The 27,370-nt window shown below is 50.4% G+C and overlaps 2 protein-coding genes and 4 non-coding genes across 6 annotated transcripts; 5 read left to right on the top strand and 1 right to left on the bottom strand.

The window, feature by feature from the left end:
• Positions 1–332: 332 nt before the first annotated feature.
• LOC149272871 (cerebral cavernous malformations 2 protein-like) lies at positions 333–9,807 on the bottom strand. The gene is made up of 10 exons (XM_089506641.1): positions 9,778–9,807; positions 3,550–3,726; positions 3,054–3,137; positions 2,394–2,577; positions 1,883–2,019; positions 1,651–1,786; positions 1,487–1,544; positions 1,199–1,337; positions 807–945; positions 333–634 (listed from the first exon to the last, which is right to left on the bottom strand). The coding sequence occupies exons 1-10, from the start codon at positions 9,805–9,807 to the stop codon at positions 333–335; spliced, it is 1,386 nt and encodes a 461-aa protein (XP_089362767.1).
• Positions 9,808–11,835: 2,028 nt separating this feature from the next.
• LOC149272870 (anaphase-promoting complex subunit 15) lies at positions 11,836–13,754 on the top strand. The gene is made up of 4 exons (XM_089506654.1): positions 11,836–11,955; positions 12,196–12,255; positions 13,111–13,245; positions 13,707–13,754. The coding sequence occupies exons 1-4, from the start codon at positions 11,836–11,838 to the stop codon at positions 13,752–13,754; spliced, it is 363 nt and encodes a 120-aa protein (XP_089362780.1).
• Positions 13,755–16,914: 3,160 nt separating this feature from the next.
• LOC149272869 (small nucleolar RNA SNORA9) lies at positions 16,915–17,047 on the top strand. Its single transcript, XR_016279518.1, has one exon. It is a non-coding gene; the product is annotated as a small nucleolar RNA SNORA9 (small nucleolar RNA).
• Positions 17,048–18,563: 1,516 nt separating this feature from the next.
• Positions 18,564–18,696, top strand: LOC149272868 (small nucleolar RNA SNORA9). The gene has a single exon (XR_016279519.1). It is a non-coding gene; the product is annotated as a small nucleolar RNA SNORA9 (small nucleolar RNA).
• A 628-nt stretch (positions 18,697–19,324) lies between these two features.
• On the top strand, positions 19,325–19,456 carry LOC149272867 (small nucleolar RNA SNORA9). Its single transcript, XR_016279517.1, has one exon. It is a non-coding gene; the product is annotated as a small nucleolar RNA SNORA9 (small nucleolar RNA).
• Positions 19,457–19,738: 282 nt separating this feature from the next.
• On the top strand, positions 19,739–19,871 carry LOC149272866 (small nucleolar RNA SNORA9). Its single transcript, XR_016279520.1, has one exon. It is a non-coding gene; the product is annotated as a small nucleolar RNA SNORA9 (small nucleolar RNA).
• Positions 19,872–27,370: the final 7,499 nt, after the last annotated feature.

Raw genomic sequence — 27,370 nt, 5'->3', positions numbered from 1 at the left:
TTACGAATATCTATATATTATATATAAAAATAGTCTGAGTGTAACAAAAAACTCATGTGCAAAACTAGAAAACTTCTAGAATAGCCGCTGCTTTAGTTTTGCTGTTGGCAGAGGGCGCCACCGAGTGGTCACGGCGGGTACTGCTGAGGAAGCCAACGCACTTCAGGTTTTATCTCCGTAACGTGCCCTGGGTGGAAGCGACAGCCGGGGGCTAACAGTCTTCTAAAGGACCCCAAACCCTCAGCCGTATTCGCCGGAGATCGTAGAAGATACGTGGGCCTCCGCCGTTACATGTAAACGCTGGTGAGAAGCTGCGACCGGCCGGCTCCCGGTCAAGAATATCCGGCGGGTCCTTGGGGAGGATCTTGGTCCATGCTGCACCCCAGGGCTTCGATGTCGTTGCTAATATCCGATATCATTCTGTCCCATTCGTCTCCTTCGGACGGCATGGATTGGTCGTCCGAGCCGCCTGCCGCGCCGTTGCCGTTGGTGGTGGAGTTGGACGTGGTGCTCATGGTTCTCCTATACCTCCCGAAGCTGTCCGTGATGATTCCCCGACCGTCCTTCACACCAATCGTCTCCAAGAAGTTCTCGAAATGCTGGCTGTCTTTCTCTGGGATAAACGGCCGGAGACCTAAGGAAGAAAAGAATAAAAAAGCGTCCATTAATGTCTCATCATAAAGAGACGGGAGAACGGGGGGACTGGGCGGCGTGCGCAGGGAGTGTTCTCAGGTACGCATGACCCAAAATGCATCGGAGTCCATGCAAAACATACTTCAATTTGCCTAAAAAAATAACGAGTTTACCTAAAAGCAAGAACTTCCTGCTGTCCCCGTAGAGCTGCCGGAGGTTGATGCAGAATTCGTGGATGGAGGCGCCGTTGCGATATTCATGAAGCAGCATCGCAAACTGCTGGATCTCCTGCGACGACAGCTTCGTCCTCAGCTGGAAAGAAAAAACATGGCGTCTGAACAGGGGACGGGACGCAAACGACGCGCTTAACTCCGATTATTAAAGAGGGAGAGAACAGACACAGCACGGGTGCAGACATTGTGAACTACAACTCCCATGATGCCCTGCAAGCCTTAGAAGAAAGCAAAGATAGATGGGTATGAGTCTGACGTCAGCAGGGCCACACTTGGGTATCTGCCGTAAAGACCCAATGAAGCGATTGTGCGGCCCATGCGCGGCCTCTTACGGTCATCATGTAGTCCTGCAGGAGCTCCGCGGCCGAGGCGCTCAGCTCTCCCTCGCTGGCGGCTTTGCTTTGAGGAGAATGGAGGTCGGACAGAGAAGACGGGGAATGTCCGTCGGCGTCCGCTGAATCCTGGAAAGAGCTGAGAGATCGTTTTGGGGTCAGACTCTGCAGGACAAGCTTTACGGGTGGAAAAAACGCAGAATAGGGGTGTTTTGGGCATAAAGGGACATCGGGCAGCAGAAGACGCGGGAGGAAAGCCGGTGAATAATAATTACGGGAGAGACTTACAAGGCGCCGGCTTCCAGCTCGTACGCTTCCTTCACGTCCACCTTACTGGAGGAATTATCTGCAAATACAAGCAGAACACAAATAAACCCCAAAGAGCCCGACGCGCCATCAGGGAACGGAGGGAAGTAATCCCCATCTTCCCATGCGCGGCCGGCAGGACGCACCGCTGTGTAAGGACATGTGCCGCGTCGGCGTCGAAGCTCCATCGAATATCGCCCGGTCCAAGAAGTCGATGGTGGACTCGGTGTAAACGATCTGGAAGACCTGACCCAGGAGGAGGCAGAGCTCCTCGGCGGCTGCCTGCGGGCGAACAAACGGGGACTTTCAGCACACGGCGCATCCGTGCGCCCCCCCCCCCCCCCCGGCAGAAAACAGCGGATTCTGCCCCAAACTCACTTTGTTCTCAGCAGCCAAGATGACGAGGCAGCAGGCTTCCACCGGCCCCGGCCCGCACTCCGACAGAGACCCCGATGTCAGCAGTTTGCCGCTTTCGGCGGATAGACTCTGACTCGGCGAGACCCCCGGATCCTGAGCTAAACCACAGAAACGGCATCAGCGACGGAAAAACACCAAGTCCTTATTACATAAACCAGAGACCCCCCGTCCAGCGAACGTCTACGAGGGGACGGACTTCATAAGAACTGTATACAGCGCCGGGGGTGGGGTTATATTACTGTATACAGCGCCGGGGGTGGGGTTATATTACTGTATACAGCGCCGGGGGTGGGGTTATATTACTGTATACAGCGCCGGGGGTGGGGTTATATTACTGTATACAGCGCCGGGGGTGGGGTTATATTACTGTATACAGCGCCGGGGGGAGTTTTTATGATGGCGGCCCTGGGGGGGCGTAATATTTTAAGGTGCGATTGGGTTTTGGGAGTTTACAGAAGCCTCGATCTTTTACCCGTTTTGAGGATCACCAGATGCAGGCAGTCGTCGCGCACGTAGGACGCGGCCGCGATGTCGTGGATGGGTACCCTGAGAATTGTGTCCTCGCTGTCGCGCCAGAGCACCTTAACGTTGTAGGCGGATAAGCTGATCAAGGCGTCCTGTTCGGGGGCCAGCTGGGCCGGGAGCTGGTGAAGTCTCTACACGCAAAGCAGGGAATAAAGGCGCATTTAGAAAGGGGTGGGAAAAAAAGCCCATCGGGGGTCTCATTCACCTGCAAATGGGTATCGCCCTGAATTAACCCCTCCCTCTCTGAAAATAACTAATCAAAAATTGCCTAGAATGTGCGCTTTTTGATCTTTCGAGATATTTAGGTATTTGATCAACTTCCGGTTCTCTCTCCCTTCTCCTTCCGTAACGGGGAGGAATAATCTTACGCATCCTGAGAGCAGAAACGTTTACATCTTATAAGGTGGGCTTGGTAAATTATATATATATATCACCCGGCACGAGACCCCCGCGTTCCTGTATATATAAAACCTGCACGTGGGTTCATTTAAGGCACAGATCGTGACGGATTAGGAAAAGTGAAAGCTGTCCTGTAGGAACGCGGGGGTCTCTCGGGTTACGGGGGGGCAGCAGGCAGAGCTCGCCCCGGACCCCCGCGCCGTCTCACCTTCGCGTTGTCGAGCAGCTGCAGTATTTCCGTCCGGCTGGAAGGATTGAGGTATCCGGGGACAGACGTCAGCTGCCCCAAGTACTGTGTAGAAAGGGGAGATGATGTCAGAAACACGCCGGGGACCTGTCCAGAGGGCCGCGAAACGCATCATCGCTTTCCCGAGTCTTGCGCTCGCCGTAATGAGATTCCAGGTATCTGCTGCGGGGCGGCCGCCTTATTAACGGGGGGCGTTATTTGCAGCGGAGCAATAAATAGATTCTGGGGTCCTGGACGAGGTGCTCATATCCGGCTGGATCACAGACTGGTATCGTGGTACAGCTGGCCCCCTGCCCTCTATTTTAATGCAAACCGGATGGTAGCGATGGTGCAATCGCTATGGCAACCAATGCAATGCTTGCGCTAAATGCTCCCATACGTCAGAAATTCGGTCCGGGGGGGGATCTCCGCTGCAGCGAAACGCGTCTCCAGCATGCTCGGGGTTAAAGAGCGATACCTTGATTTCTTTCTCGATGTAGTCGTTGAGCAGCACGTCGGGCTCGACGCGGCGCTCGGCCGGCGACAGGGACACCGTGTGAAGCGGCCGGCGCTCCGTCACCTTCTCCTGCGCTTTCTTATCCCGGCTTCTCTCGCCTTTCAGGAAAACCCGCTTGAAGGGCGACACGATTCCAGGCTGCGGGCGAGAAAGAGGGGCACGGAACAACACCGGCCAGCGAGGGGTTAACACAAAATTATTATAATTTTATTTATTTTTAACGCTACCTATTTTGTTTTAGCGTCCGACCTCCAAGTCCCCACTGTCACTGATACCGAGGAACACTGCCAACCTTACAGGATCTGACCACTAAGAGCACAATTATCTATTAAATAGTCAGAAAAATTGCGCCAATTCTTCAAAATAATGGGAAAAAACCCATATTATTATAGATGTTGGTCGGCACATTATATTATTTTGTTTCCCCCGCTCTGTTTAGCCAGACCACAATATCCCATCAGATCCGGCCGCTCTGTGCTGGGTACATTTCGTTAGTTCTTTTATGCGATTAAATCCACCTTGTAATAAAAAGTTCTTATCCTTTTCTCAGCCTCGGCCCCCAACAGTTCTGTCTTTCAGGATCTCCCCAGACCTACATGGGAGAATCAGCCGGTGTCCGAGCTCCCTGCGCTGATACGAGCAGCTGCCCTGTTTGGGGGGGCAAATTCTTCATAAAACAATATATTCTGCCCCCAACATCAGCCCCGGCAGGAGGGCCGACCGGCCCCAATAAGCCGATACCCGGCGGACGTGAGAACGTCACCTAACGGATGGCGAATACAGAGCGACGCCGCGCGCCTGGTCCCGAGACGCGAAGGGTTAAGCTGCACGGCCCCTACCTCCCCTTCCATTGGTAAACCGGCGGGGGCCACAGAGGACTCGGCGCTTAATCCGGGGTTTAGATCATCGGCTTCGAGCTGCGCGGCGCCGGCAGGAAAGAAACCGACCGCAGCTTCCTCATCGCCTGCAGAACCCGCGGGGTAAACGTCATCACACGGAAACTACACAGGAGGGGGCAAAATAACTGCCCCCACAACCCCATACATGGATACTTTATAACACAGGGCTTGGCTGTTTGGTGGGGATCCCTGGAGTAAAGAGAAGTAGAATTATTACATCATATACTCCGCTATTACAGCAAAGAGGGGGAGGGGAGCGCAAACTTAACAACATACAAAGTTACCGGTGACATCACTTCCTGGTAGAGAAGGGGGAGAGGGCCCTGGGAGCTTACAATCTATTAGGAGGTGTGATGGATCGTCCTGTCCGCATCCGCCCGTCAGCTCCTTCCCTCTCCCAGTAAGCGGACGCGCTGCGGCTGTCCGAAGAAAGCAGTCACAGACCAGCACTTCCCTCAATCACGAGACAGAACTTCATGCTTTGAGGTTAAAACAGAACTCTCTTTATTACAAACACACAGAACTTATATACAATCTCCATTCACTGTGCACCGAACCCAACCCCCAATCCTATCAGCCACATCCCATCACAAATCCCATCAGCCACATCCCCTCACAAATCCCATCACTCACATCCCATCAGCCACATCCCCTCACAAATCCCATCACTCACATCCCATCACAAATCCCATCACTCACATCCCATCACAAATCCCATCAGCCACATCCCCTCACAAATCCCATCACTCACATCCCCTCACAAATCCCATCACTCACATCCCATCACAAATCCCATCACTCACATGCCATCACAAATCCCATCACTCACATGCCATCACAAATCCCATCACTCACATGCCATCACAAATCCCATCAGCCACATCCCCTCACAAATCCCATCACTCACATCCCCTCACAAATCCCATCACTCACATCCCATCACAAATCCCATCACTCACATCCCCTCACAAATCCCATCACTCACATCCCATCACTCACATCCCATCACTCACATCCCATCACTCACATCCCATCACTCACATCCCATCACTCACATCCCATCAGCCACATCCCCTCACAAATCCCATCACAAATCCCATCGGTATACAGGGGATGTATCAGGTGAGGGGATTGCAGAATACAATGGGTTCCCCCACCTGTGTTATCCCCCCTGTAGTGCGGGTGCCGGCGGGGCAGACAGGGCTGTGCTGGCTGATTAAGAGCCCCAGCCAGATTATAGGATCGTCTCTTTGAAGGCTGGAGCTGCAGCCACATTCAAACCGGGTACAAATAAATATAATAATAATAATAATAATAAATATAATAATAATAATAATAAATATAATAAATATAAATATAAATATAATAATAAATATAATAATAATAATAATAATAACAGTGAAGATCAGACAGGGTTCTTCACAGGAGGGATGCGGGGAGGATAGAGTGTAAGCTCCTCTGAACAGGTGGGTTTTAAGAAGCACGTTATACGTATATAGAGAGAGAGGGAGACCGCCATGTCACAGAGACCCCGGAACCAGAGCGGCAGGGGAGACGGTAACGGCGCAGAGACAGAGAGGGAGAGAGACGAGAGACCGCCATGTCACAGAGACCCCGCCACACTCTATGAAAGCGACATACGGCGCACACAGGAGATTATATATATTATATATACGCTCTAATCACCCCCGGGCGCACTCACCATGACACACAGAGAGGACGAGGCTGACCGGCTCCGGGCTCAGACTGATCCCCGTCCGAGAGCGTCTGGGGGTCTCAGGGCCCTGACGTGCTGACTCCCCCCCCTGGGAAAAGAAAGGGCAGCTCCCCGGAGACATGCGCGGCCGACAATCCGCGGGGTCCCAGAAACACTTCCCAGATCCGCCCTGACAGTAAAAGGAAACAGACGGGGGGCCACATGATAACGGTGCGGCCGGCACAGGGTGGGGGGCAGCATCCCGCCATCAACCCTGGCACCAGAATCACCAAAACACCATCTATTCAGGACGCCAGAAACATTTAACCCCTTCTGTGCAGCGTCATCAAAACGGGCGTTCATGCAAAGTCTCCCGCACGAGTGACATCAATAGGAGGAGGGGGGGGGGTCCGTGCAGGACCAGAACGCACCAATGAGCACTCAGGAGACAGGGCCTGCCAGCTGGCTGAGGATAATGGGAGTTCTGATTAGATCTCGGATACACAGAATTCCCGTAGGAAGCGGGGGAAGAATTAGGGGCCGCACCTCGCAGCTCCGGCTTCCTGTTTTCATGAAGTTTTGGCTCCCAGCATGGAAAGAGCATCTCGGCGAGACAAACACCGCAGACTATCCCACCCCGTAACATGTGTATTATTATTCATTATTATTAATCAGCATTATTATTCATTATTATTATTATTATATGGCAGGAACGGGAGCCCACAGACCGTATCACCCGTGGAACCGACCTACCGTTCCAACAAGAGACCGGAATCTAACGCTAGAGGATCAGAGACTGAAATGAAACGGAAGGACGTTTTACTTTACTGAGAGGGTGGTAGATAAGTGGAGCAGCCTCCCAGCAGAGGTAGTAGAGGGTAATACAGTGAGGGTATTAAACATGCATGGGATAGACATACGGCTCCTGAATCTAAGACGAGACCAACGACTGATTAAGGTTTGAGTCTTTACAGCAGGAGAAACAGGCGACTTGACGGGGGCCGGATGGGGCCGATCTGCCGGCGGGGTCTGGGTTTCTATGACAAAGTGTTTTGCCATTTATTCCTTTCCTTTAAATCTGAAAACCCACCTGTATAAAAGGCGACAACGAGAAGCAGCAAACGCAACAAACATCATTACAGCCTCATTCCGAGAGCAACGGCGACTAGCGAGGCGGCAAAGTTACCCAGAACGCCCCAGCAGCCCCTGTCCCCCCCCAGCATGCCCCAGCGGCCCCTGCACAGAACGCCCCAGCGGCCACCTGCCAAAGCCCCCCCCCAGGAAGTCCCAGCAACCCCTGCCCCATTGCCCCCCACACACACCCAACATTATCCAGACTATCCGGCTCACATGGAAATACTTAAGAGTCGGGTGACTGAACCAAGAACCCGCCGATACAAACCAACACTCCTGACACCTGAAGCTACAGTCCCACTTTACACGAGTGTCTTCAGATATATACGTCTGTCTGTCTGTCTGTCTGAGCGTCCTCCGTCAGATGTCACCGGTGCCGAGAAACCATGCAATATCCTGATGATTTAATCAATGAAGGAAACAGCAACTACAGAAAGGGACTCGTTCACTAAACTCTGTGCCCTCACTGCGCGTTATACAGACCCCAGCGAGCCAGCCCCCTGTATAATGTATAGATAAATCAGTGACCGGCCCCCTGTATAATGTATAGATAAATCAGTGACCGGCCCCTGTATAATGTATAGATAAATCAGCGAGCCGACCCCCTGTATAATGTATAGATAAATCAGTGAGCCGGCCCCCTGTATAATGTATAGATAAATCAGTGACCGGCCCCTGTATAATGTATAGATAAATCAGTGACCGGCCCCTGTATAATGTATAGATAAATCAGCGAGCCGGCCCCCTGTATAATGTATAGATAAATCAGTGACCGGCCCCTGTATAATGTATAGATAAATCAGCGAGCCGGCCCCCTGTATAATGTATAGATAAATCAGCGAGCCGGCCCCCTGTATAATGTATAGATAAATCAGTGACCGGCCCCCTGTATAACGTATTAATATTTTTTTTTATGGTTTGAGATTTTTGGTTGAAAGGTCGGGGGGGGGGGGATTTATAAGCAGGGAACTAGATACCACCTCCTTCGCGGCTCAGCTTCTAAGGATGGGGAGGAATAATCCTGGAGATCCTGAGAACAGACAGTTAAGACGGCGGCTCCCGCGGTATTTAAGGTATTTCTCAAACCCACCCAAAAAAATAAAAGTAAAACAATAAAAACAACAGGAATAGGGAATGCAAATAAAGAACCCTACACTGGAGCTGATTTGCATACAAGGACACACCGTGAAGTCACAAATAAGCCACAGTCAAATTATATTACACACACTCACACTCACACTCAGTCACTCACACACCAGAAGTTTGGGGTCACTCAACATAATAATAAAAGGGTTTTCTAACCATCAATTATCCTTTTAAACTAAAAAACTTGAATCAGCGAACACAACGTGCCATTGGAACCCAGGAGTGATGGGAGTGATAAAGGGCCGTTGGAACGCAGGAGTGATGGGAGTGATAAAGGGCCATTGGAACCCAGGAGTGATGGGAGTGATAAAGGGCCGTTGGAACACAGGAGTGATGGGAGTGATAAAGGGCCATTGGAACCCAGGAGTGATGGGAGTAACAAAGGGCCTCTGTACGCCTATGAAGAGATTCCATTAAAAATCTGCCGTTTCCAGCTACAATAGTCATTTCCAACATTAACCCCGTCTGCGCTGGATTTCTGATCCGTTTCATGTTATTTTAATGGACAAAATTTGCTTTTCTTTCAAAAACAAGATTTCCAAATGACCCCAAACTTTTGAACAGTGATATATACACGCACATTATATATATAACATCACTGAGAGTAAACGCTGCGCCTAAAGCAGGCGGGACAGTATTTGCCCCGTAGCGGGGTGCATCTGGGTCCAAACCGCCGTTTCCCTGGCAACAAACCAATCCAGTGTTTGCGTTTCCTTCACGCACCGTGGATACGGCTCAGTTACCGGCACTGACCGCCTTCAGTACCGGGGGAGCTGCCGCCGTGACGTGTAGCAAACGCCTGCTAATACTGCGGGGGAAATCCCCCACCCAGCGAAGGCTCCAAGATACCTGCCCCGGGGGCATCGGGGGCCACACAGGGGTACAAACACCTATAGAACTAAACTGTGTCTGTAACCCCGGAGGATATACGCCGTTCCTCCTCTCAGGGGATCTCCCAACATCTTTCTACCGGCATCAGATTAAAAATACCTTTTTTTTCCCCAGAAATATCGCTCGCTTTTCTTCTTTCCCCCAGTTGCAGTTTTTGCCCCCATAATATTCTGTTTTCAGGCAGCTGCATATCAGCCGTTTGTATGATTCTCGCTCTGTTATCTGACCCCCGATCTACTAAACACCCCGACTCCTTATCATACTGCCTGTGGGGGAGAATAGAATGACTCAGTCTTAATCACCCAGCTAGACTCTCTGACTAACGAAAGTCTATGGAGGAACGGACTTCATTAGCATCGCCGTAAAGCGTCAGCTCAGTGCGGTGTTTGAGCCGGGAGTCAACCGTTTCTGGGCTTTTCTTACCTTTTTGCCTTTCTTTCCGTCATCTTCCATCTCTCACGTGCGGAGTTTCCTCCTCCGGCGGTCGGGGGTCGCAGACAATGAGGAGGACGGGGTGGCTGGTGGAGCTGCTGTCGTCCGTTTTGGGGGATTCAATGACATCCCTGCAGCCCCTGTAGCTATAGGTGGGCTTATACAGGGGAGGAAGAACGCTTAGACACAGGGGACAGAAATACAGCGAACGGCAAACGGGGCAAATACATAGGAGAGCGAATACCCCCTACAAAGAGCCGCATCGGGGGTAAACAGCATCTACTGAGAATGCAGATCCGGAAGTAAAGACGGGCAGGTGGGCTGCGGAGTTGGGGGTCCGCAGGCAGAGAATGCGTGGGGAGAAGATCTCTGGAAATCTGCAGAAAAAACAAGAGAAGAAAAAAAACAGAACGTTAGAGAGACGAGCAAAATGACGGCGTATCAACCAATGAGGCGGAGGTGGACTCCGCCGCCAAGGGGGGACGCAGTGACAGAGAGGGGGGCTCCACCACCAAGGGGGACCCAGTGACAGAGGGGGGGGGTCCACCACCAAGGGGGACCCAGTGACAGAGGGGGGGGGTCCACCACCAAGGGGGACCCAGTGACAGAGGGGGGGGTCCACCACCAAGGGGGACCCAGTGACAGAGGGGGGGGTCCACCACCAAGGGGGACCCAGTGACAGAGGGGGGGCTCTGCCGCTGAGGGGACCCGGCGACAGGGGGGGGCTCTGCCGCTGAGGGGACCCGGTGACAGAGGGGCTGTTACTAATGATAAAAGGGTGGGGGCTGGCAGCAGTGACAGGGGCAGGTAAGACCCTTCCACACAGTAATAGCAGACGCTCGAATTACTGGTCAGGACCCTCCGGGTTTCTGTCTTTCTCACCCCTATTCCCGGCAGGCGAAATCCCCACCGATTTGCTGCTCCCACCGGCCGCCCCGGACTCTATTCAAGCATCCTGCCATGTTGGGTGTAGACTTCCCAGCATGCAACGCGGCCCGTAGTATGTGTGTGGAGGGGAGAGGGCGTGTCCCGGGCGCTGACTTCACGGTTTTACCATAGAAACGGCCTTTCTGTTGACAACCTGCTCTCTATGGTAAGAAGTCTCTGGGCGCCGCCATCTTGGAGGAGGCAGCTGCTGCTGGACCCTGGTGTGCGGCTGATATCTACCGGTAGGTTACTGCCCCGGGGTAACTCACCATACACATAGCTCCAGGTTCCCCAGAGGAGCAGAACTCTGAACCAGATTATGCAACCGAAACGCGTCAGAAACCGCGTGAATGCAGTTAGGCATCCCGCTTGGTGGTGTGTGGGTGATACCCCAATAAACCGGAGTGGGGGGCCGTGAGCCAGACACCCCAATAAACCGGAGAGGGGGCTGTGAGTATTCGGTGTGTAATTCCCACCGACAATGGGGCTAATATAACACATGTGTGGGATCTGTTACACCGCAGCCGGAAATAAGAGATTTCAGTTTCAGGCTGCGTCCTGATTGGCTTCTTGCGGATTATATTTACCAAAAGGCTTCCATATTCAAGCATCATTAAATGTGTGATGTAAGTTTTACTTTACAAAGGGTGGTGGGTAAGTGGAACAGCCTCCCAGTAGAAGTGGTAGAGGGTAATAGAGTGAGGGGATTAAACATGCATGGGATAGACATACGGCTCCTGAATCTAAGACGAGACCAACGACTGATTAAGGTTTGAGTCTTTACAGCAGGAGAAACGGGGGCCGGATGGGGCCGATGTGCCGGCGGGGTCTGGGTATGTGTTATAGTTATGTTTGATGTCTCTTTAGAGAGCCAGCTTTAGCGCTTGTTTCTTTTGTGGAACACCCAGAGAGATGCAAATGTAGGTTGCAATCCTCTAGATTGTAAGCTCCTGTGCGCGAGGCACTGTCTACCCATTTTACAGCGCTACGGAATTTTACGTTTTATCTGGTAAAATGTAAAAAAGTGTCATTTGTGGCCAGAAACCATTATTTAACCCTTTCACTGACGGCTGATGAGCGACACTTTGGGTCATTATAACCGTATTATTCCCCCCCCAGATAATGTCCACGTTGTTCCCGTCTCTGTTCCCGCAAGTCACGGAGTCCTTGTGGTTTAATCTGGACAGACCCTGTGTGGATGAGAATGAGTTACAGCAACAGGAGCAGCAGCATCAGGCGTGGGTGAGTCCGCGGGGGCCGCCTGCCGGTTCTTTCTCTGTAGAAGCTCGTGTTTCTTTTGGCGCGCTGGTGTTTAGTGGCCCCGATCCAATCCAGTTGGGGATATTATTGTTGAACCCTAATTTGGTAATTGCCCCAACGCACCCCGGTCCAGTCCCTGCGTTACAGGCTGCACACCGGACCCACGTCCGCAGCTCGGCAGCAGAGCTTAACATCTAATATTTCTGTATTTTTCCTTTGTAGCTCCAGAGTATAGCCGAGAAAGACAACAATTTGGTGCCGATCGGCAAACCGGCCTCAGAGGTATGAATGTGTGAGAGACTCATCGATATGGCGCCATCATATTCCAGAGCGTTGCCTGTTTCTCACCTTCTGGTGCAGAGAGAATGTCTGTTAAGCTCTGGGACACAAATATATCAGCAACATTACAGCCACGTTCGATATGTCCGGCGGCGGGGGGGGGGGGGGTTTGAGAAGAGAGACATTTAAATCCATAAAGGGATAAAGGACAGGAGGGAATTTATTTCAAAGGAGGAGAAAAATTACAAGAAGAGACCGGAATCCAACACTAGAGAGTCAGAGACTGAGATGGGACGGAAGGAAGTTTTAGTTTACTGACAGGGGGGGTAGATAAGTGGAGCAGAGTCCCAGCAGAGGTGGTAGAGGGTAATACAGTGAGGGGATTAAACATGCATGGGATAGACATACGGCTCCTGAATCTAAGACGAGACCAACGACTGATTAAGGTTTGAGTCTTTACAGAGGGAGAAACGGGGGGCCGGATGGGGCCAATCTGCAGGCAAAGTCTGTATTCAATATCGGTCTGAGGTTTAAAAGACTTTTACCCCAACCTGTCACCATCTTCTTTCTTCTATTGGCCGGTGAATAGTATTGGGGACGCGTTGAATATCTCAGCCAATCAGAAGCCGACCCCGCTGGCTGCTGTGGGCTTCTCTGTACTATAAAAGTAACTAAAATCACAGTTTGGTCCAGAAATTGAGTGTTTTTTGCCTGTTAACTCGTAGGGCAGAGATTGAGGAGGGTTGCAGCATTGATCGCTGAGTTGGGGTCTTTTAGGGGCGATGTTCCTCCCCCTGCTGTGTGAATGGGGGCAACAGTGAGATCCCAGGCTCATGACTGTGATTTTTGGTTACCCAGCCTTACGACGAGGAGGAAGAGGAGGATGACGAGGATGACGAAGACAGCGAAGAGGACTCTGAGGATGACGAGGATATGCAGGACATGGATGAAATGAACGATTACAACGAGTCTCCCGATGACGGGGAGATCATGGTGAGGACGTGAGCGTAAGTTCTCTGTTCCTGCAGCCAGGGCCTGCCGCGCATGAGACGTATACAGAGACGTACCCCGCGGGGGAGGGGAGCACATACATCAAAACCCAGGAAAATATAGATTTAAAACAAAAACATAGCCAGATTTAAAGAAAGTGGACTTATTAGTCTGGGTGAGAAACAGCTGATAACGCATTCTTTAAGATGTAAAAAATTTTTATTTTATCCGTTTAAAGCCTCTGAAAAGTAGTTTTTTGAATCCATGTATGGAGCCGTTTTCTCCCCGTAGGACCCGCCCACTTATATCCAAAGGACCCGCCCACTTCTCTCCCTTGTATCCTAGAGCGACCCCAGAGATAAATAACCCGCTTTCTGCCACGAATGTGGTTTTTCAGTGAGGTCTCATTAGGCTTCCGTTGGCTCCTGCCGGTGCTGACCAGTGATTGGTTTATCTCCCCCCAGGCTGATATGGAGGGAGCTGAACAGGACCAAGACCAATGGATGATCTGAGGAGCCCAAGGCCAAGTGTAAGGACCGTGGTCAGCCAGCCTGTAAATAACATGTCGGGAAGAGACCGTCGAGTCCTGACACTTCTGCTAATGGAGGGAAATCATAATACAGAATGTGATGGACGGCGGGTTCGTTTTACACGGAGGGGGAACGCTGGGAATTTGGGGCTCTGAATGCGTCGCTTGTAATTTTTTTGCATCTGTAATAAACTCTTTTTATTTATTTGGAGTGGAATGTTTGGTTTTCTTTTTTGCCAAGAAGTACAGTTCTTAGGCTTTTTTTTTTTTTTGCCTCCTTCATATTCCCTTCTTGTGGAGTCTCGCCAGACGCTCTGTCCGGTAACAGCTGGCCATTGAAACACCCGGTGGGGGTTCAGGCTCTGGGGGTTATGAGTGAAGTAAACATAGTTACCGGCGTAGCGATCAGGAGGAGACGGCCGGGGAGCGATGTTACTTCACCGCGGCCGACTTTCCAAACGCTGCGTTTTATATAAAACTCCTGGAACGCATTAATATCCGGAGAATAATCACCTGATAAAAGTCTAAATCTGGTGTGTTTTCCCCCATTAAGGGATGAAGTCTCTCCCGGAGTTCTTTCCACAGAATGAAGGGCTGACCCCAGGGAGCTTCTCTTGAAGGAAGCAATTGAGCTGGCCCTGTATAATGTATAGATAAATCATTGAGCTGCCCCCCCCCGTATAATGTATAGATAAATCAGTGACTGGCCCCCTGTATAATGTATAGATAAATCAGTGACCGGCCCCTGTATAATGTATAGATAAATCAGTGACCGGCCCCTGTATAATGTATAGATAAATCAGTGACTGGCCCCCTGTATAATGTATAGATAAATCAGTGACCGGCCCCTGTATAATGTATAGATAAATCAGTGACCGGCCCCCTGTATAATGTATAGATAAATCAGCCTTGTGTAACTTTGTTGCTATTATTATCTTTTATTTATATGGCGTCAACAGTTTACGCAGCACTTAATACAATTCATAAATTCAAGGGATCTGACAAGACGAGAATTGACAGACAAACCGATACGTTAGGTGGAGAGACTTGACTCGGAAACTTACAATCTAGAGGGAATGGGGTGACAAACATAAGGCACAGAGAAAGGGTGAGAGGTAATGTGGGGGGTATCTGTGATGGGTGAGAGGTAGTGTGGGGGTATCAGTGACGCGTGAGAGGTAGTGTAGGGGGTATCAGTGATGGGTGGGAGGTAGTGTGGGGGTATCAGTGACGGGTGAGAGGTAGTGTGGGGGGTATCAGTGACGGGTGAGAGGTAGTGTGGGGGGTATCAGTGACGGGTGAGAGGTAGCGTGGGGGTATCAGTGACGCGTGAGAGGTAGCGTGGGGGTATCAGTGACGGGTGAGAGGTAGTGTGGGGGTATCAGTGATGGGTGAGAGGTAGTGTGGGGGTATCAGTGACGGGTGAGAGGTAGTGTGGGGGTATCAGTGATGGGTGAGAGGTAGTGTGGGGGTATCAGTGACGGGTGAGAGGTAGTGTGGGGGGTATCAGTGACGGGTGAGAGGTAGTGTGGGGGGTATCAGTGACGGGTGAGAGGTAGCGTGGGGGTATCAGTGACGCGTGAGAGGTAGTGTGGGGGGTATCAGTGATGGGTGAGAGGTAGTGTGGGGGTATCAGTGATGGGTGAGAGGTAGTGTGGGGGGTATCAGTGACGGGTGAGAGGTAGTGTGGGGGGTATCAGTGACGGGTGAGAGGTAGTGTGGGGGGTATCAGTGACAGGGAGGTTATGGGGGCTTCTCTGAAGAAGTTGGTTTTTAGATGTTTCTTGAATGGCGGGAGGGTGGAAGCTGAAGGTTCCGGGGGTGTAGATTCCAGAGATATGGGGGCAGCTCGAGTGAAATCTTGTAGCAAAGTATGCAGGTTTGCTTGGGCTTCAGTTGATTGTGGGGAACCTGGAGGTGGGTATTGCAGGTTGTGAGGCCTTGTAGCAAAGTATGTTGTTGGCTGAGGAGGGCAGCTGCCTGAAAACATTATATTCTGGGGCAAAAACTACAAACTGGATTAATAAAAGAAAACAGCGCGATATTTAATATTAATCGTTAATCTGCCCGGTAATAAATCCACGTGGAGCGATTCCCCTTTAAATGTTGGCGGCAGAGAGCTCCGCGCCACCTGCTGCCCAGTTTGAGCAGTACACAATCTGGCCCGAACCATTGAAGGACAGAGATGGGGGTCCATTAACTTTAATGCAGTTTTTACGGTGTATTTATGTAATGTACAGTAAAAAAATATATATTTTTCGTGTTTATAAATTGGTTGATTTTATTTAATGCCCGAGAAGACCGTCTGTAAACTTAGTAAACATCGCGTAGAGGTTTAGTCCAGTTTGCGCCAAACCAACAGGAAGGAAGTCTCAACCTGAGGAAAGTCTTCTCTTTTACACGTGGACGAGCAGCGGAAGGGTAGCTGAATGGCAGGGAGAGCCGGGGTAACTAACGAACTGGGGGCAGGAGGGTGTTAATTGACTGACTTGCAAGGAGAGTTGGGGGCAATAGAGGGGTAACTGACTGACTGACTAGCTGGGAGAGCCGGGGGTAGGAGAGGGTTAACTGATTGACTGAGTTGGGGGCATCAGAGGGGTTACTGAGGCCGGGATCGGGATACAAGTCACAGGGGTAGTAAAAGCCAGGCCCGGGGCAGGACACACAGGAGATGCACTCGCTAGGGGGTTATTATACCATTAGGAACTATGCATCCTACCTCATGACACAACTCTATTTGCAGATGGCTGTCATTAATACCCTGACAGGGGTACATAAATCCCACATTCAGCGTAATACAAAAAGTTACCGGTGGCCGTGTTTAAACGGGAGATCTCTGTCCCGATACTGGGGATGCAGGCGGTTTGGGTCCCGTAAACCGGGTGTCTGTTAGACGCGTAATCGTGATGATTCTGTTACGCAGGTCATGATGAAGCCGGCCCTGGAGGACGGAGGTTTACGGTACAGATCCGACGCGGTTATTTTACCGTGTCCGGTACACTTGAAGCCGAACATGGATCAGCACAGCCCCCGTTACCGGCAGGTAGGTGTGATGCTCTCTGACTGCTGCTGTCTCTTATTAGACAGTCCTGGTTGGGTTCAGATCCCTTCTCGGAGTGGCCTGGCTCGTAGTCCTTTGGCCCCTGCAAGCTTTCCAGCGTGGCCCGGCTCGTGGTAGCCCTGCTCATTCCTGTACAGCTTGCTAGATCAGTACTGGGACCGTTTGAGGCTTCCTCCTGCCCCTCCGGGGGGAGGTTATAGAAATCCCAGACACTTTGAAGCAGAAAACCTCCATCAGACGCCGTTTCTTGCAGCGCGTGGCTTTGGAATTGATTTCACTGAGTTTTAAGGCTGTTTAATAATAAATTGCGCGTTATTAGTGATGTCCGGATCATGAACGAATCGTTCATTTGATCCGATTCTTTTTAGTAGACTGAACGATTCATTTGTAACGGTTCAGTCTGTGAATCATGCAGCTGTAACCTGATCCTAGAGCCGAGTCATCTGCAGAGCACTCAGGCACAGACTCTGGGGTCAGGTTACAGCTCATTCATTCACAGAGGAACGATGACTCTTAGAGTCAGAGAGTCGTTCAAAGAGTCGAATGATCCGAATCATTCAGAGAATATTACTGATACCATACTTTTATAAATAAATACATTAATAATGTTCACTGCCCCCAGGATTTAGATTCCCCTGAGTTTGCCCCCCCCTTTACCTATAACTGCACCTTCAGTTAACTTTATTAAATTAACCCTCAGTCATCATAAAATTAACCCTTATACCCCATCAACCATAACTGCCCTTAAATTAACCCTAAAGCCCCCATCAACCATAACTGCCCCTAAATTAACCCTAAACACCCCATCAACCATAACTGCCCCTGAAATTAACCATAAATATGCCATTAACCATAAATATGCCATTAACCATAACTGCCCCTAAATTAATTGCATGTACGCCAGATAAATTGCCTAATAAATTGGTATGGTTGATTGGGTCTTTAGTGTTAATTTAGGGGCATTTATGGTTGATGGGGTGTTTAGGGTTAATTTAGGGGCAGTTATGGTTGATGGGGTGTTTAGGGTTAATTTAGGGGCAGTTATGGTTGATGGGGTGTTTAGGGTTAATTTTAGGGGCAGTCATGGTTGATGGGGTGTTGTGGGGGCAGTGATTATTAATGTATTATTTATAACAGTATGGTAATATTATCTGAATGATTCGAATCCCAATGAAGGCAGAGAGTCGTTCAAAGATCCGGATCTTACAGTGATCCGGATCCCTGTAAGATCCGGATCTTTGAACGACTCTCTGCCTTCAGTGACATCACTCGAGTAGGCAGGCAGGCAGGAGGGTTCATTGATTAATGAAAGGGGCGGGGCCAATCGTTAGTGTGCCTGCACGAGTTACTGGAAAACAGTAACTCCTGCGAGTCAGACTGAGTGATCCGAAGATTCGGATCATTTCAGTGAACGAGTCGAAATGATCCGATTCACTTTAATGATCCGAACTTCCCATCACTACGCGTTATATATGTGTCGGGCGTTATATATGTGTCGGGCGTTATATATGTGTCGGGCGTTATATATGTGTCGGGCGTTATATATGTGTCGGGCGTTATATATGTGTCGGGCGTTATATATGTGTCGGGCATCTTGGGTCTGTTACCTTTCCTTATATCTTCACCAACGAGGAATCATTTCTTTCTCTTAGAGCGTTCTGCGCGTACTGTGAGCGACGGCAGCGGCTCTCCTCAGGTATGTAAAGTGTTAAAGGACTTTCCCTTCGGCCCCTGCAAGCTCTCCAGCGTGGCCCGGCTCGTGGTAGCCCTGCTCATTCCTGTACAGCTTGCTAGATCAGTACTGGGACCGTTTGAGGCTTCCTCCTGCCCCTCCGGGGGGAGGTTATAGAAATCCCAGACACGTATAAACCCTGAAAATAGCGTTATTTCAACCCAAAAATGCTTGGCAGCTATAAAGGATGAGGGACGGCTTTACGAAGCGCGCTCGGGAGGGAAGTTCCCGTGGGGGTCGCTTTCTAAGTGACTTTCGTGGCGGGCGATGCGTCCAGGTGCCCCGGTGACATCGTTTTCAAGCGGTTTTGCGTATTTCTACACATTTCAGGTGGCGGTTATGTCATCGTTCCAGAATCTCATCGCAAGTCGCGTGCCGAGGACCCCGTAATCTCCTCCCGTACAGGAAGACGGCAGCCGTCGGTGAGGCCTCGGTGGCGCGCAGTAACGATACGTTAGCAGCACTATAGGTGAATATCTCCCCGGGACCTGGAATCAGTCCCTCGTTAACTTATCATTTTGGGGTTTCTGTAAAATAAGGGAAACTGGAAAAAAAATATTTATAACCTTGTGCTAAATGAGTGATTTTTAGTAAATTTCCCAATACTGTAAATAAGTGTCGGTTCTCTCCGTGTGCTGCGCATGGGCTCAGAGCACCGCCGGCTGCTTCCACGGCTCTTTTGGTGATTAAAGTTTACACGAGCCATCTGCCCCCCTCCCCCAAGCTTTTTAGCATGGCCCGGCCTGTAGTCGTTTCGCTCCTGCAAGCTTCCAGCGTGGCCCGGCTCGTGGTAGCCCTGCTCATTCCTGTACAGCTTGCTAGATCAGTACTGGGACCGTTTGAGGCTTCCTCCTGCCCCTCCGGGGGGAGGTTATAGAAATCCCAGACACTTTGAAGCAGAAAACCATTTGTGGGACGTGGCGCTGATCCCTTTGTTTATTTTTACGGCTCGTGTAATAATTATAAATGTTTGTGGCTTTTTCCTCCCCTTTTTCTTTATTTCAGAAAGTTCCGTGGGTGATTTGCATGAAATCCGTGGCTCTCGGTGCAGAGGTATGTATAGTGATAACGGACTCCATCAGCCCTGGCAAGGGTTACCTACCCACTACCCCCCATTTATTAGATAGTCCTGGTTCCCTTCTTGGGGGGGCCCGGCTCGTAGTCCTTTGGGCCCCTGCAAGCTTTCCAGCGTGGCCCGGCTCGTGGTAGCCCTGCTCATTCCTGTACAGCTTGCTAGATCAGCACTGGGACCGTTTGAGGCTTCCTCCTGCCCCTCCGGGGGGAGGTTATAGAAATCCCAGACACGTATAAACCCTGAAAATAGCGTTATTTCAACCCAAAAAACACTCTGAAAGCCCAGGGCTGCAGTTATAGAGCGTGCGTCTGGAGCAAAACGCAGGATCATACCATTGGTTTCCATGGTGACTGCTGTACATTTAGAGTTTTGCCCCAGTATGTCCCCACGGTGCTCCAGGAGCCGGTTACAACGTCTGAACGATATTTATTTCGCGTGACAAGCTGACCCCTCCGGACCCCAGAAGTGTAACTTAGGGGTTAATATCTGATGGGGGGGGGGGGTTAAAACATAAAGCATGTTAACCTTTAAAGAGTTTAAATCTCTGGCATCAGAAAGTTCTCGTCTTTGTATCGCAGAAGGTGTCGGGATGCGGCCCGTGGTCGGCGGATGCGAGAAGTGAATCCGGTACTCGATAAGTCGTCTCAGGAGTAACCCCGCCGCACTGCTTAGTGAACATGGCTCCCCTGTGGTGCGGCCGCTCTGTTAAAGGGACAGCAGCCTGAGAGCGGGGGCTGCCAGGGCCGCTCGGCGACATTTCTGATCTCGCAGGAAAAGCTGATTCTCCCATAAAAAATTAATTAAAACTGTTTACTTTTTTTGTTTTGTTGTGAAGCTGAGTCTTTGCTGCGGGGCTTAGATAATCCTTCCTGATTTACACGACGCGGAAGACGAGAGGTTAAAATTCTACGTAGATGTGAAGAAAAATTTCAGAAAACCTGCCTTCTGGGTATCCCACAGAACAAGGGGGGACAGCACCTAAGGCCCCCGCACCCGGCATCACCGGCTCCGTTATATATCCTGCGGCTGCTTCCCCCAACCGAGCCTCTGCCTGCCGAATGCAAATAAAAGTTTTACTTTACTGAGAGGGTGGTAGATGAGTGGAACAGCTTCCCATCAGAAGTGGTAGAGGGTAATACAATGATGAGACCAACGACTGAGTAGACCGGGGCTGATCTGGCAGAATCTGTTTTTTAATGAGATTGGGGGTGGGCCTGATGGCCGGAGCTCTGTCTGCCCCTCTGGATCAGCCACCCCAGGCCTCGGCCGGAATACGACCTGAACAAAACCCCCAAAATGGAGACAAGTAGGCCTAAGATATATATTTATGTGAATTCCGCGGCCCCCATGATGTACTAATAACGATCCTCGGACGCCTTCGCTGCTGAGGGTTCTTTCCACGGATTACATGTGACGGCGTGGATTCCGCTGCATCACGCGAATCCCCCAGGGGGTGCTACACGGAAAACAAAGGGTTAAACGATAACGCGCTATACAAACAGTTTAGGTAACGAAAGATCCGTTTTAGGTTTTCCTGCCTTAGTTTCTTGCGCTTCTGTGGACCACAACTCCCATCACCCTCAGTATCCGCTCGGCTGGAAGGAAAATGCCGCCATCGGCTCGTTTCTAAAAATATACATATGAGTCGAGTATTTTTTCTAATTTGTATTATTTGTGTTTTATTTCTGATTTATTGATTATATATGCAGGTGGGGGAGGGGTGGCCATTCTGCCAGTCCGCCGGCGACCTGTGGGCACCCCTTTTTTTTTTTTTAAAATGTTTTTCTGAGGCTCCTGATTGGTTGAGACCACAAGGCATCCATCCATCCATTCATAATGGGACACGTGACCCAGTGAGACTTCCGGCACTGATAGGGTTAACGGTGGTTCTTTAGGACTGCCTCGGGTGTGCGGGTGCCTACCGCTCAATAACTTTTTTATTATTATTTTTCCTTTTGTTAAATTGTTTTTTTTTCTTTTTATTCTCTGGCGTTGGATTCCGCTCTCTTGTTGTAATTTTTCTCCTCCTTTGAAATAAATTCCCTCCCGTCCTTTATTAACCCCATTATGGATTTAAACGTCTCTCCACCATCCCGTCTCTCCCTTGTTTGGGGCAGTTACCAGCAGAAGGTGTCCTGTACCCCGGTTTGGGGCAGTTACCAGCAGAAGGTGTCCTGTACCCCGGTTTGGGGCAGTTACCGGCAGGAGGTGCCCTGTACCCCGGTTTGGGGCAGTTTCCGGCAGGAGGTGTCCTGTACCCCGGTTTGGGGCAGTTACCGGCAGGAGGTGTCCTGTACCCCGGTTTGGGGCAGTTTCCGGCAGGAGGTGTCCTGTACCCCGGTTTGGGGCAGTTACCGGCAGGAGGTGCCCTGTACCCCGGTTTGGGGCAGTTACCGGCAGGAGGTGCCCTGTACCCCGGTTTGGGGCAGTTACCGGCAGGAGGTGTCCTGTACCCCGGTTTGGGGCAGTTTCCGGCAGGAGGTGCCCTGTACCCCGGTTTGGGGCAGTTACCGGCAGGAGGTGCCCTGTACCCCGGTTTGGGGCAGTTTCCGGCTGGGGGAGGGAACTTTCTTGGCTGATTTGCTTTCACTTTCATTTCCTCTCCGTAACGAAGACGAAACTCTTAGACGTCGCAAACAACGGAGGCAGCAGGTAGGGACGGGAAGAGGGCAACAGACCGGGGTGTGGGGCAGTTTGGAGGAGTTGGGGGCAGTTTGGAGGAGTTGGGGGCAGGTGAACTTTTAGATGCACCACACATGGAAAGGCCATGATTAGTGCAAAGTGGTAGAAGTAGAGCAATCACCATAGCAGTGAAATGCTCCTCAATAAGCCACATTTTAGCTCTAAAGTGTTACTGCGGCGTTCAAACGCTAAGTGAAAGACACCTGAACATATTGTATACCTGCCAAGTGTCCCTGTTTTGTTTGTCCAGTCCATCTCCCCGAATCCCTATTCCCCCTGTTGCCCCCCGATACCCCTCTTTCCTCCCTGATGCCCCCCTTTTCTCTCCTCCCCTAATTATTATTATCTGATATTTATTTGGCGCCAACAGTTTACGCAGCGCTTCATACAATTCATAAATTCAAGGGATCTGACAAGACAAGAATTGACAGACAAACCGATACGTTAGGTGGAGAGACTTGGCTCACAAGCTTACAATCTATGCCCCTCTCTCCTCCCCACCAATCCCCCTCTATTCTAGGAGGTGAGAATGTTTGCTGGGTATGAGGGGATCGCAGGGTTCTACAGCCCTAAAAGCCCCGATAATGTGTATAGAAACAGCAGGGAACGGGTTAATCAATAGGTTACAACTAACACTAAGTCTGGAAAAATATCTGAACCACGCCTCTAGACACACCCCCAATGCAAACCCCTCCCCTTTTACTGTTTGAAAAGTTGGGTTTACATTTACACAAATAGATACAGCAGGAGCTGAGGGCTCGGCCTGTGAGCTTACAATCTATGCTTACGGCACAGAGTTCCTGGCGATAACGGTGGGCTTATGAGCTCGCACTCTAAAGAATTATACGAATAACTGATATGAGTATATGAGTGACTTCATCTGCCCTTTTCCTTAATTTATGTTTAAAATAACTCACTGTAATAACATCCACCACCTCTGCCGGAGGGCTGCTCCATGCATCAACCACCCAGTAATAATCTCTTACATCATATTTATGCCTCTGACCCCCGCTGAGTTCTTGTTGCTATGGAGACTTGATGACCGAGAAGATCCACGCCGGCTGTTTGAGTTCCCGCCGCAGGAGGATTTAAGAGGAAGTGTAAGCGCGGCTCGGGGTTTGGGTGTTGGCAGCCGTGAAGAAGTTGTTGCTAACGGGCCAGAAACAGAACTACAAACTGAAAGTAACGAATCATAAATAATAATGAATAAGATTTAAACATTTATATTTCTGACTCTTTTCAGCTGTAATAATAATAAATAATAATTAATGAAAATAATAATGAAAGTTAAACATTCATTTGTAATAATATTTAATGATGATAGTAATTAATAATAATAATAATTAAATCTTTATATCGTTTCACGTTTTCAGCTGTAACAATTATTCCAATAATCGTTTCTATGTTTTTCTCGGGGAACAGCGAATTGCCACGGGATGCAAACACTGATAGGATGTTACCATAGAAACAGAAAAAAACCTTACGGCTTAGTGACCATAGCTCCTCCCGTTCGGTGGCAGTATATACCATATAGGGGCAGTATATATACTGTATAGGGGCAGTATGTATCGTATAGGGGCAGTATATATCATATAGGGGCAGTATGTACCGTATAGGGGCAGTATATATCGTATAGGGGCAGTATGTACCGTATAGGGGCAGTATATATCGTATAGGGGCAGTATGTACCGTATAGGGGCAGTATATATCGTATAGGGACAGTATGTACCGTATAGGAAGAGTATGTACCGTATAGGGGCAGTATGTACCATATAGGGGCAGTATATACCGTATAGGGGCAGGTCGCGTTCCTCTGGGGTAGCGGTGGGCTCCTGCGTTTCGGCTCATGGCCCTCTCGGTGGCTCTCTTCTGATGTATCAACGTTTTCCGTGTTACTCCTGCAGGCCGCGTTTGAAGCAGGAGTATGAGTGGGAGTGTGAGCGGGAGTGGGAGTGCGGTGCAGCTATCAGGACTCCCTAAATATCTCAATAATGTCCAGCAAGTGAAATACTCGATACTGCAGCACTTTCTGCGGGAATCCAACGGAGGAGGAAAAATTATCCGTCTAGACTACCCCACGGACGAAGAGGGCACGGCCATCCTCACCTTTAAAGAAGAGACAGGTAACCGACACGTGTGACAGGTATATACACGGATATGATCTATCCTGCGCATGTTTAATCCCCTCACTGTATTACCCTCTACCACTTCTGCTGGGAGGCTGTTCCACTTGTCTACTACCCTCTCACTAGCCTCCAGTACAGTGACATGCGGTCTTCACCGGCCTTGGTCCGCCGTTTATCGTCTGCTATTTACTTCCACAGCGGCGAAGGACGTCCTGAGAAGAAAACACAAGCTGGACATACGGGGGTCCGTCTTCCCGGTGACAGTAATGTCCCCTGAGCGAGCGGGGGACAGGGGGCGCGCCGCGGCAGAAACACGGGAGCCCGGCCGCTCGGTACGTTTATCAGCGCGGAATGAAAGGTTTTGGGGGAGAAACCTCTGAGTTTTAAGAAAATATTTTTTGTTACTTTTCTTATTTGGTTTGTCAAATATGTGGAAATAATGGGGAGAAAAAAAACATTTTCTTATTAATATTATTTAGTTTTTACCAAAAAATATAGATTTTGCCGGCTAAAGATTGAGCTATTTATAGGGTTTTCACCTAAAACTACAGGAAATGGGTTCATGCGACGCGTTTATTAAGTTTTTTGCGTTTATTACGATTTTTTGCGTTTATTAAAGCATTGATTGTTGGGTCTGGAGATTCACTGGAACCCGAGAATTATTTTTATTTATTGTATTTTCTGCAGATTTTGTTGCCCGTAAAAGCCATCCTGGACCTGGGGCCGTACGACCAAGGGCCGGTTCTGAAGCTGCTGGCCGGCTACGGCCTCAAAGTGTCGGGGAGAACGCGGTGCGGGGTCCGCGTAGAAGGAGATTTCCAGGAGCTGAAGAGATTTAGAGCAGATTTTTACTCCAAAATGCATCCCGAAATCCTCTCGGGGGGCCGGCCGGCCCACCCTAACGGCCAACAAGACCGCGGCGCGGCTGCAAGGGGTCCCGGAGGAGAGGAAAGAGCTGGCGCCAAGACAAGGAACGGACAGAATGCGGCTTCGGAGACGGGTTCTAGATCTCCATCAAATCCCCATGGAAAAGATCCATTCCACCCGAGCGGTTCTCGCGGCGCCGGCAAGGAGTTTGGGGGTCTGTCTGGAAAGTGCGGCGGCCCCTCGGCCCTGAGATCTCACAGGGGCTCGTCTTCTAAATCAGGCTCCCCAACGGGCTCCTCATCGACGACGTTCAACAGCAACCCAGAACCAAAGCCAAGTGTCGGTTCTAGATTATCCGACGAGGTCTCAAAACTGTCCGTCGACTCTGGATTTAGAGAAGTTTCTAGAAAAACATCAGGCAGCTTTTTGGAAAAAGCAAATTACGGCTCCCCCCCAGCAGCCGGTATCAGGGGGCTGCCGGTCCCGTCTGCGCCGGATCCCCCCACGGCTTCTCCCGCTCCTCCCGCGGCGCTCTCCAGAAGCATCTCCGTGGATGCCGACGCGCTGAGATACGCGGACAGGTTTGGCGAGCGATACGCGGATCGCTGTCTCAGAGAACATTCCGTTGAAGTAAAAGCCGAGGAGCGCGAGGACTTCTGTGTCGTGACGCTGAGCGTCGGAGATGCTGGTCGGGCCGGCGACTTGGAAGAAGCTTTCCGGTACTTTTCGCTCCTGTTTGAAAAATATCACAAAGATCTGCGGGTAGAAATCATCGAGTTGTCGGACTTCGCGCCGGAGCGGAGGAGGGGAATCGTCAAAGACGTGTTTCGTTATGGGAAGAGATACAACGTTCTGGTGGAGGGTCTCGAAGACCGCCTGCGACTCGTCGGCCGAGCGGCGGACCTCATTTCTTTCATGCAAGTCTGGAAAGCAAAGGAGAGAGCGCGGCAAACGGAGGCGCAGGGGTTAAAACAAGATACAGGTTCCGGACCGGTGTCGCCCGGTTACCCTCATCCACCGTCTACGAGGCGGAAGGACCCGGAGATCTATAGACAGTCGCCGACAGCCACCTACGGAGCCAGGGCGCCGAGACACCATGCGGGGGACTCCCAGCGGCCAACAGGGAGACCTCCTTCTTCCAGGAGACCCAGCGGCCACCCAGATCCTAGACGAGAGAAATGAGGACAATTGAAAGGTTTCAGAGTTTTTGGAGGTCCAACTGCAGGCGTGACGTATATATACGTCCCTGAACACGCGGGGCACACGGACGAATATTCAGTGTGACGTTCTATATGTCCGTGAACCTCGTCTCCGTCTCTCTCTCGTAGACTTTCACCCTTGGCCTTATCTCTGGAGTCACCTCGGTCTCTCCTTTGCCGATTTCATATAGCGGTAAAGGCGTCTTTGCCCGTCGTGCCGTCGGGGGGGGGGGGGGCGCTTCTTTTTCAGATGGCGCATGCTGGTAACATGGAGGGTGAGAAGCCAACCCAACGGGGGGGTAAAACGTTGGGAAGGGTGAAGATCCCTTGTTGGACTTCTTGCCCCCCCCCGCTGTTCCGTTTAGTGGCTTAGCGGGAATTTGTGTGATGGTTAACCATTTAACTCCCATCCCGTCTGGGTGACAACAAGATTCCGACACTTCATTGGGTAGAAAAGTAAGGTTTTTTTCTGGGGATTTTATAGAATGTTGATATTATTGGTTTCGGTTCTATATATAAATAGAAATGGAGGTGACATTGTAGATCTACCACACATATAGCGAGTGTTTTGAGTTAATGTAATAATGTATCCGTTGTGCAGCGCTGTGGAATATGTTGGCGCTATATAATACAATACATAATAATAATAATAATGGGGTCTGTATGTAGATCGCAGGAAACGACTCGTTTCTTTCCCTCGGTTTGTAGGATAATCGGTGATGAAAGGCGTTTTTCGCTTGCGTTGTCGGAGTTTGTGAAGCGCCGCGTGTTTGGGGATAACGACTCGCTTGGTACTCGGTGCTTTATCTTACGGCACTTTTTGGGTTGATGGAACGTCGATGCCCGGATGCATCGTT

The sequence above is a fragment of the Sceloporus occidentalis genome, unplaced genomic scaffold, assembly GCF_023333645.1.
Source record: "Sceloporus occidentalis isolate IW3139 unplaced genomic scaffold, rSceOcc1.0.p SCAF_404, whole genome shotgun sequence".
In the NCBI taxonomy this organism is placed as follows: Eukaryota; Metazoa; Chordata; class Lepidosauria; order Squamata; family Phrynosomatidae; genus Sceloporus; species Sceloporus occidentalis.
The sequence above is the reverse complement of the archived record's forward strand: the minus strand, read 5'-3'. Positions and strand labels throughout refer to the sequence as shown.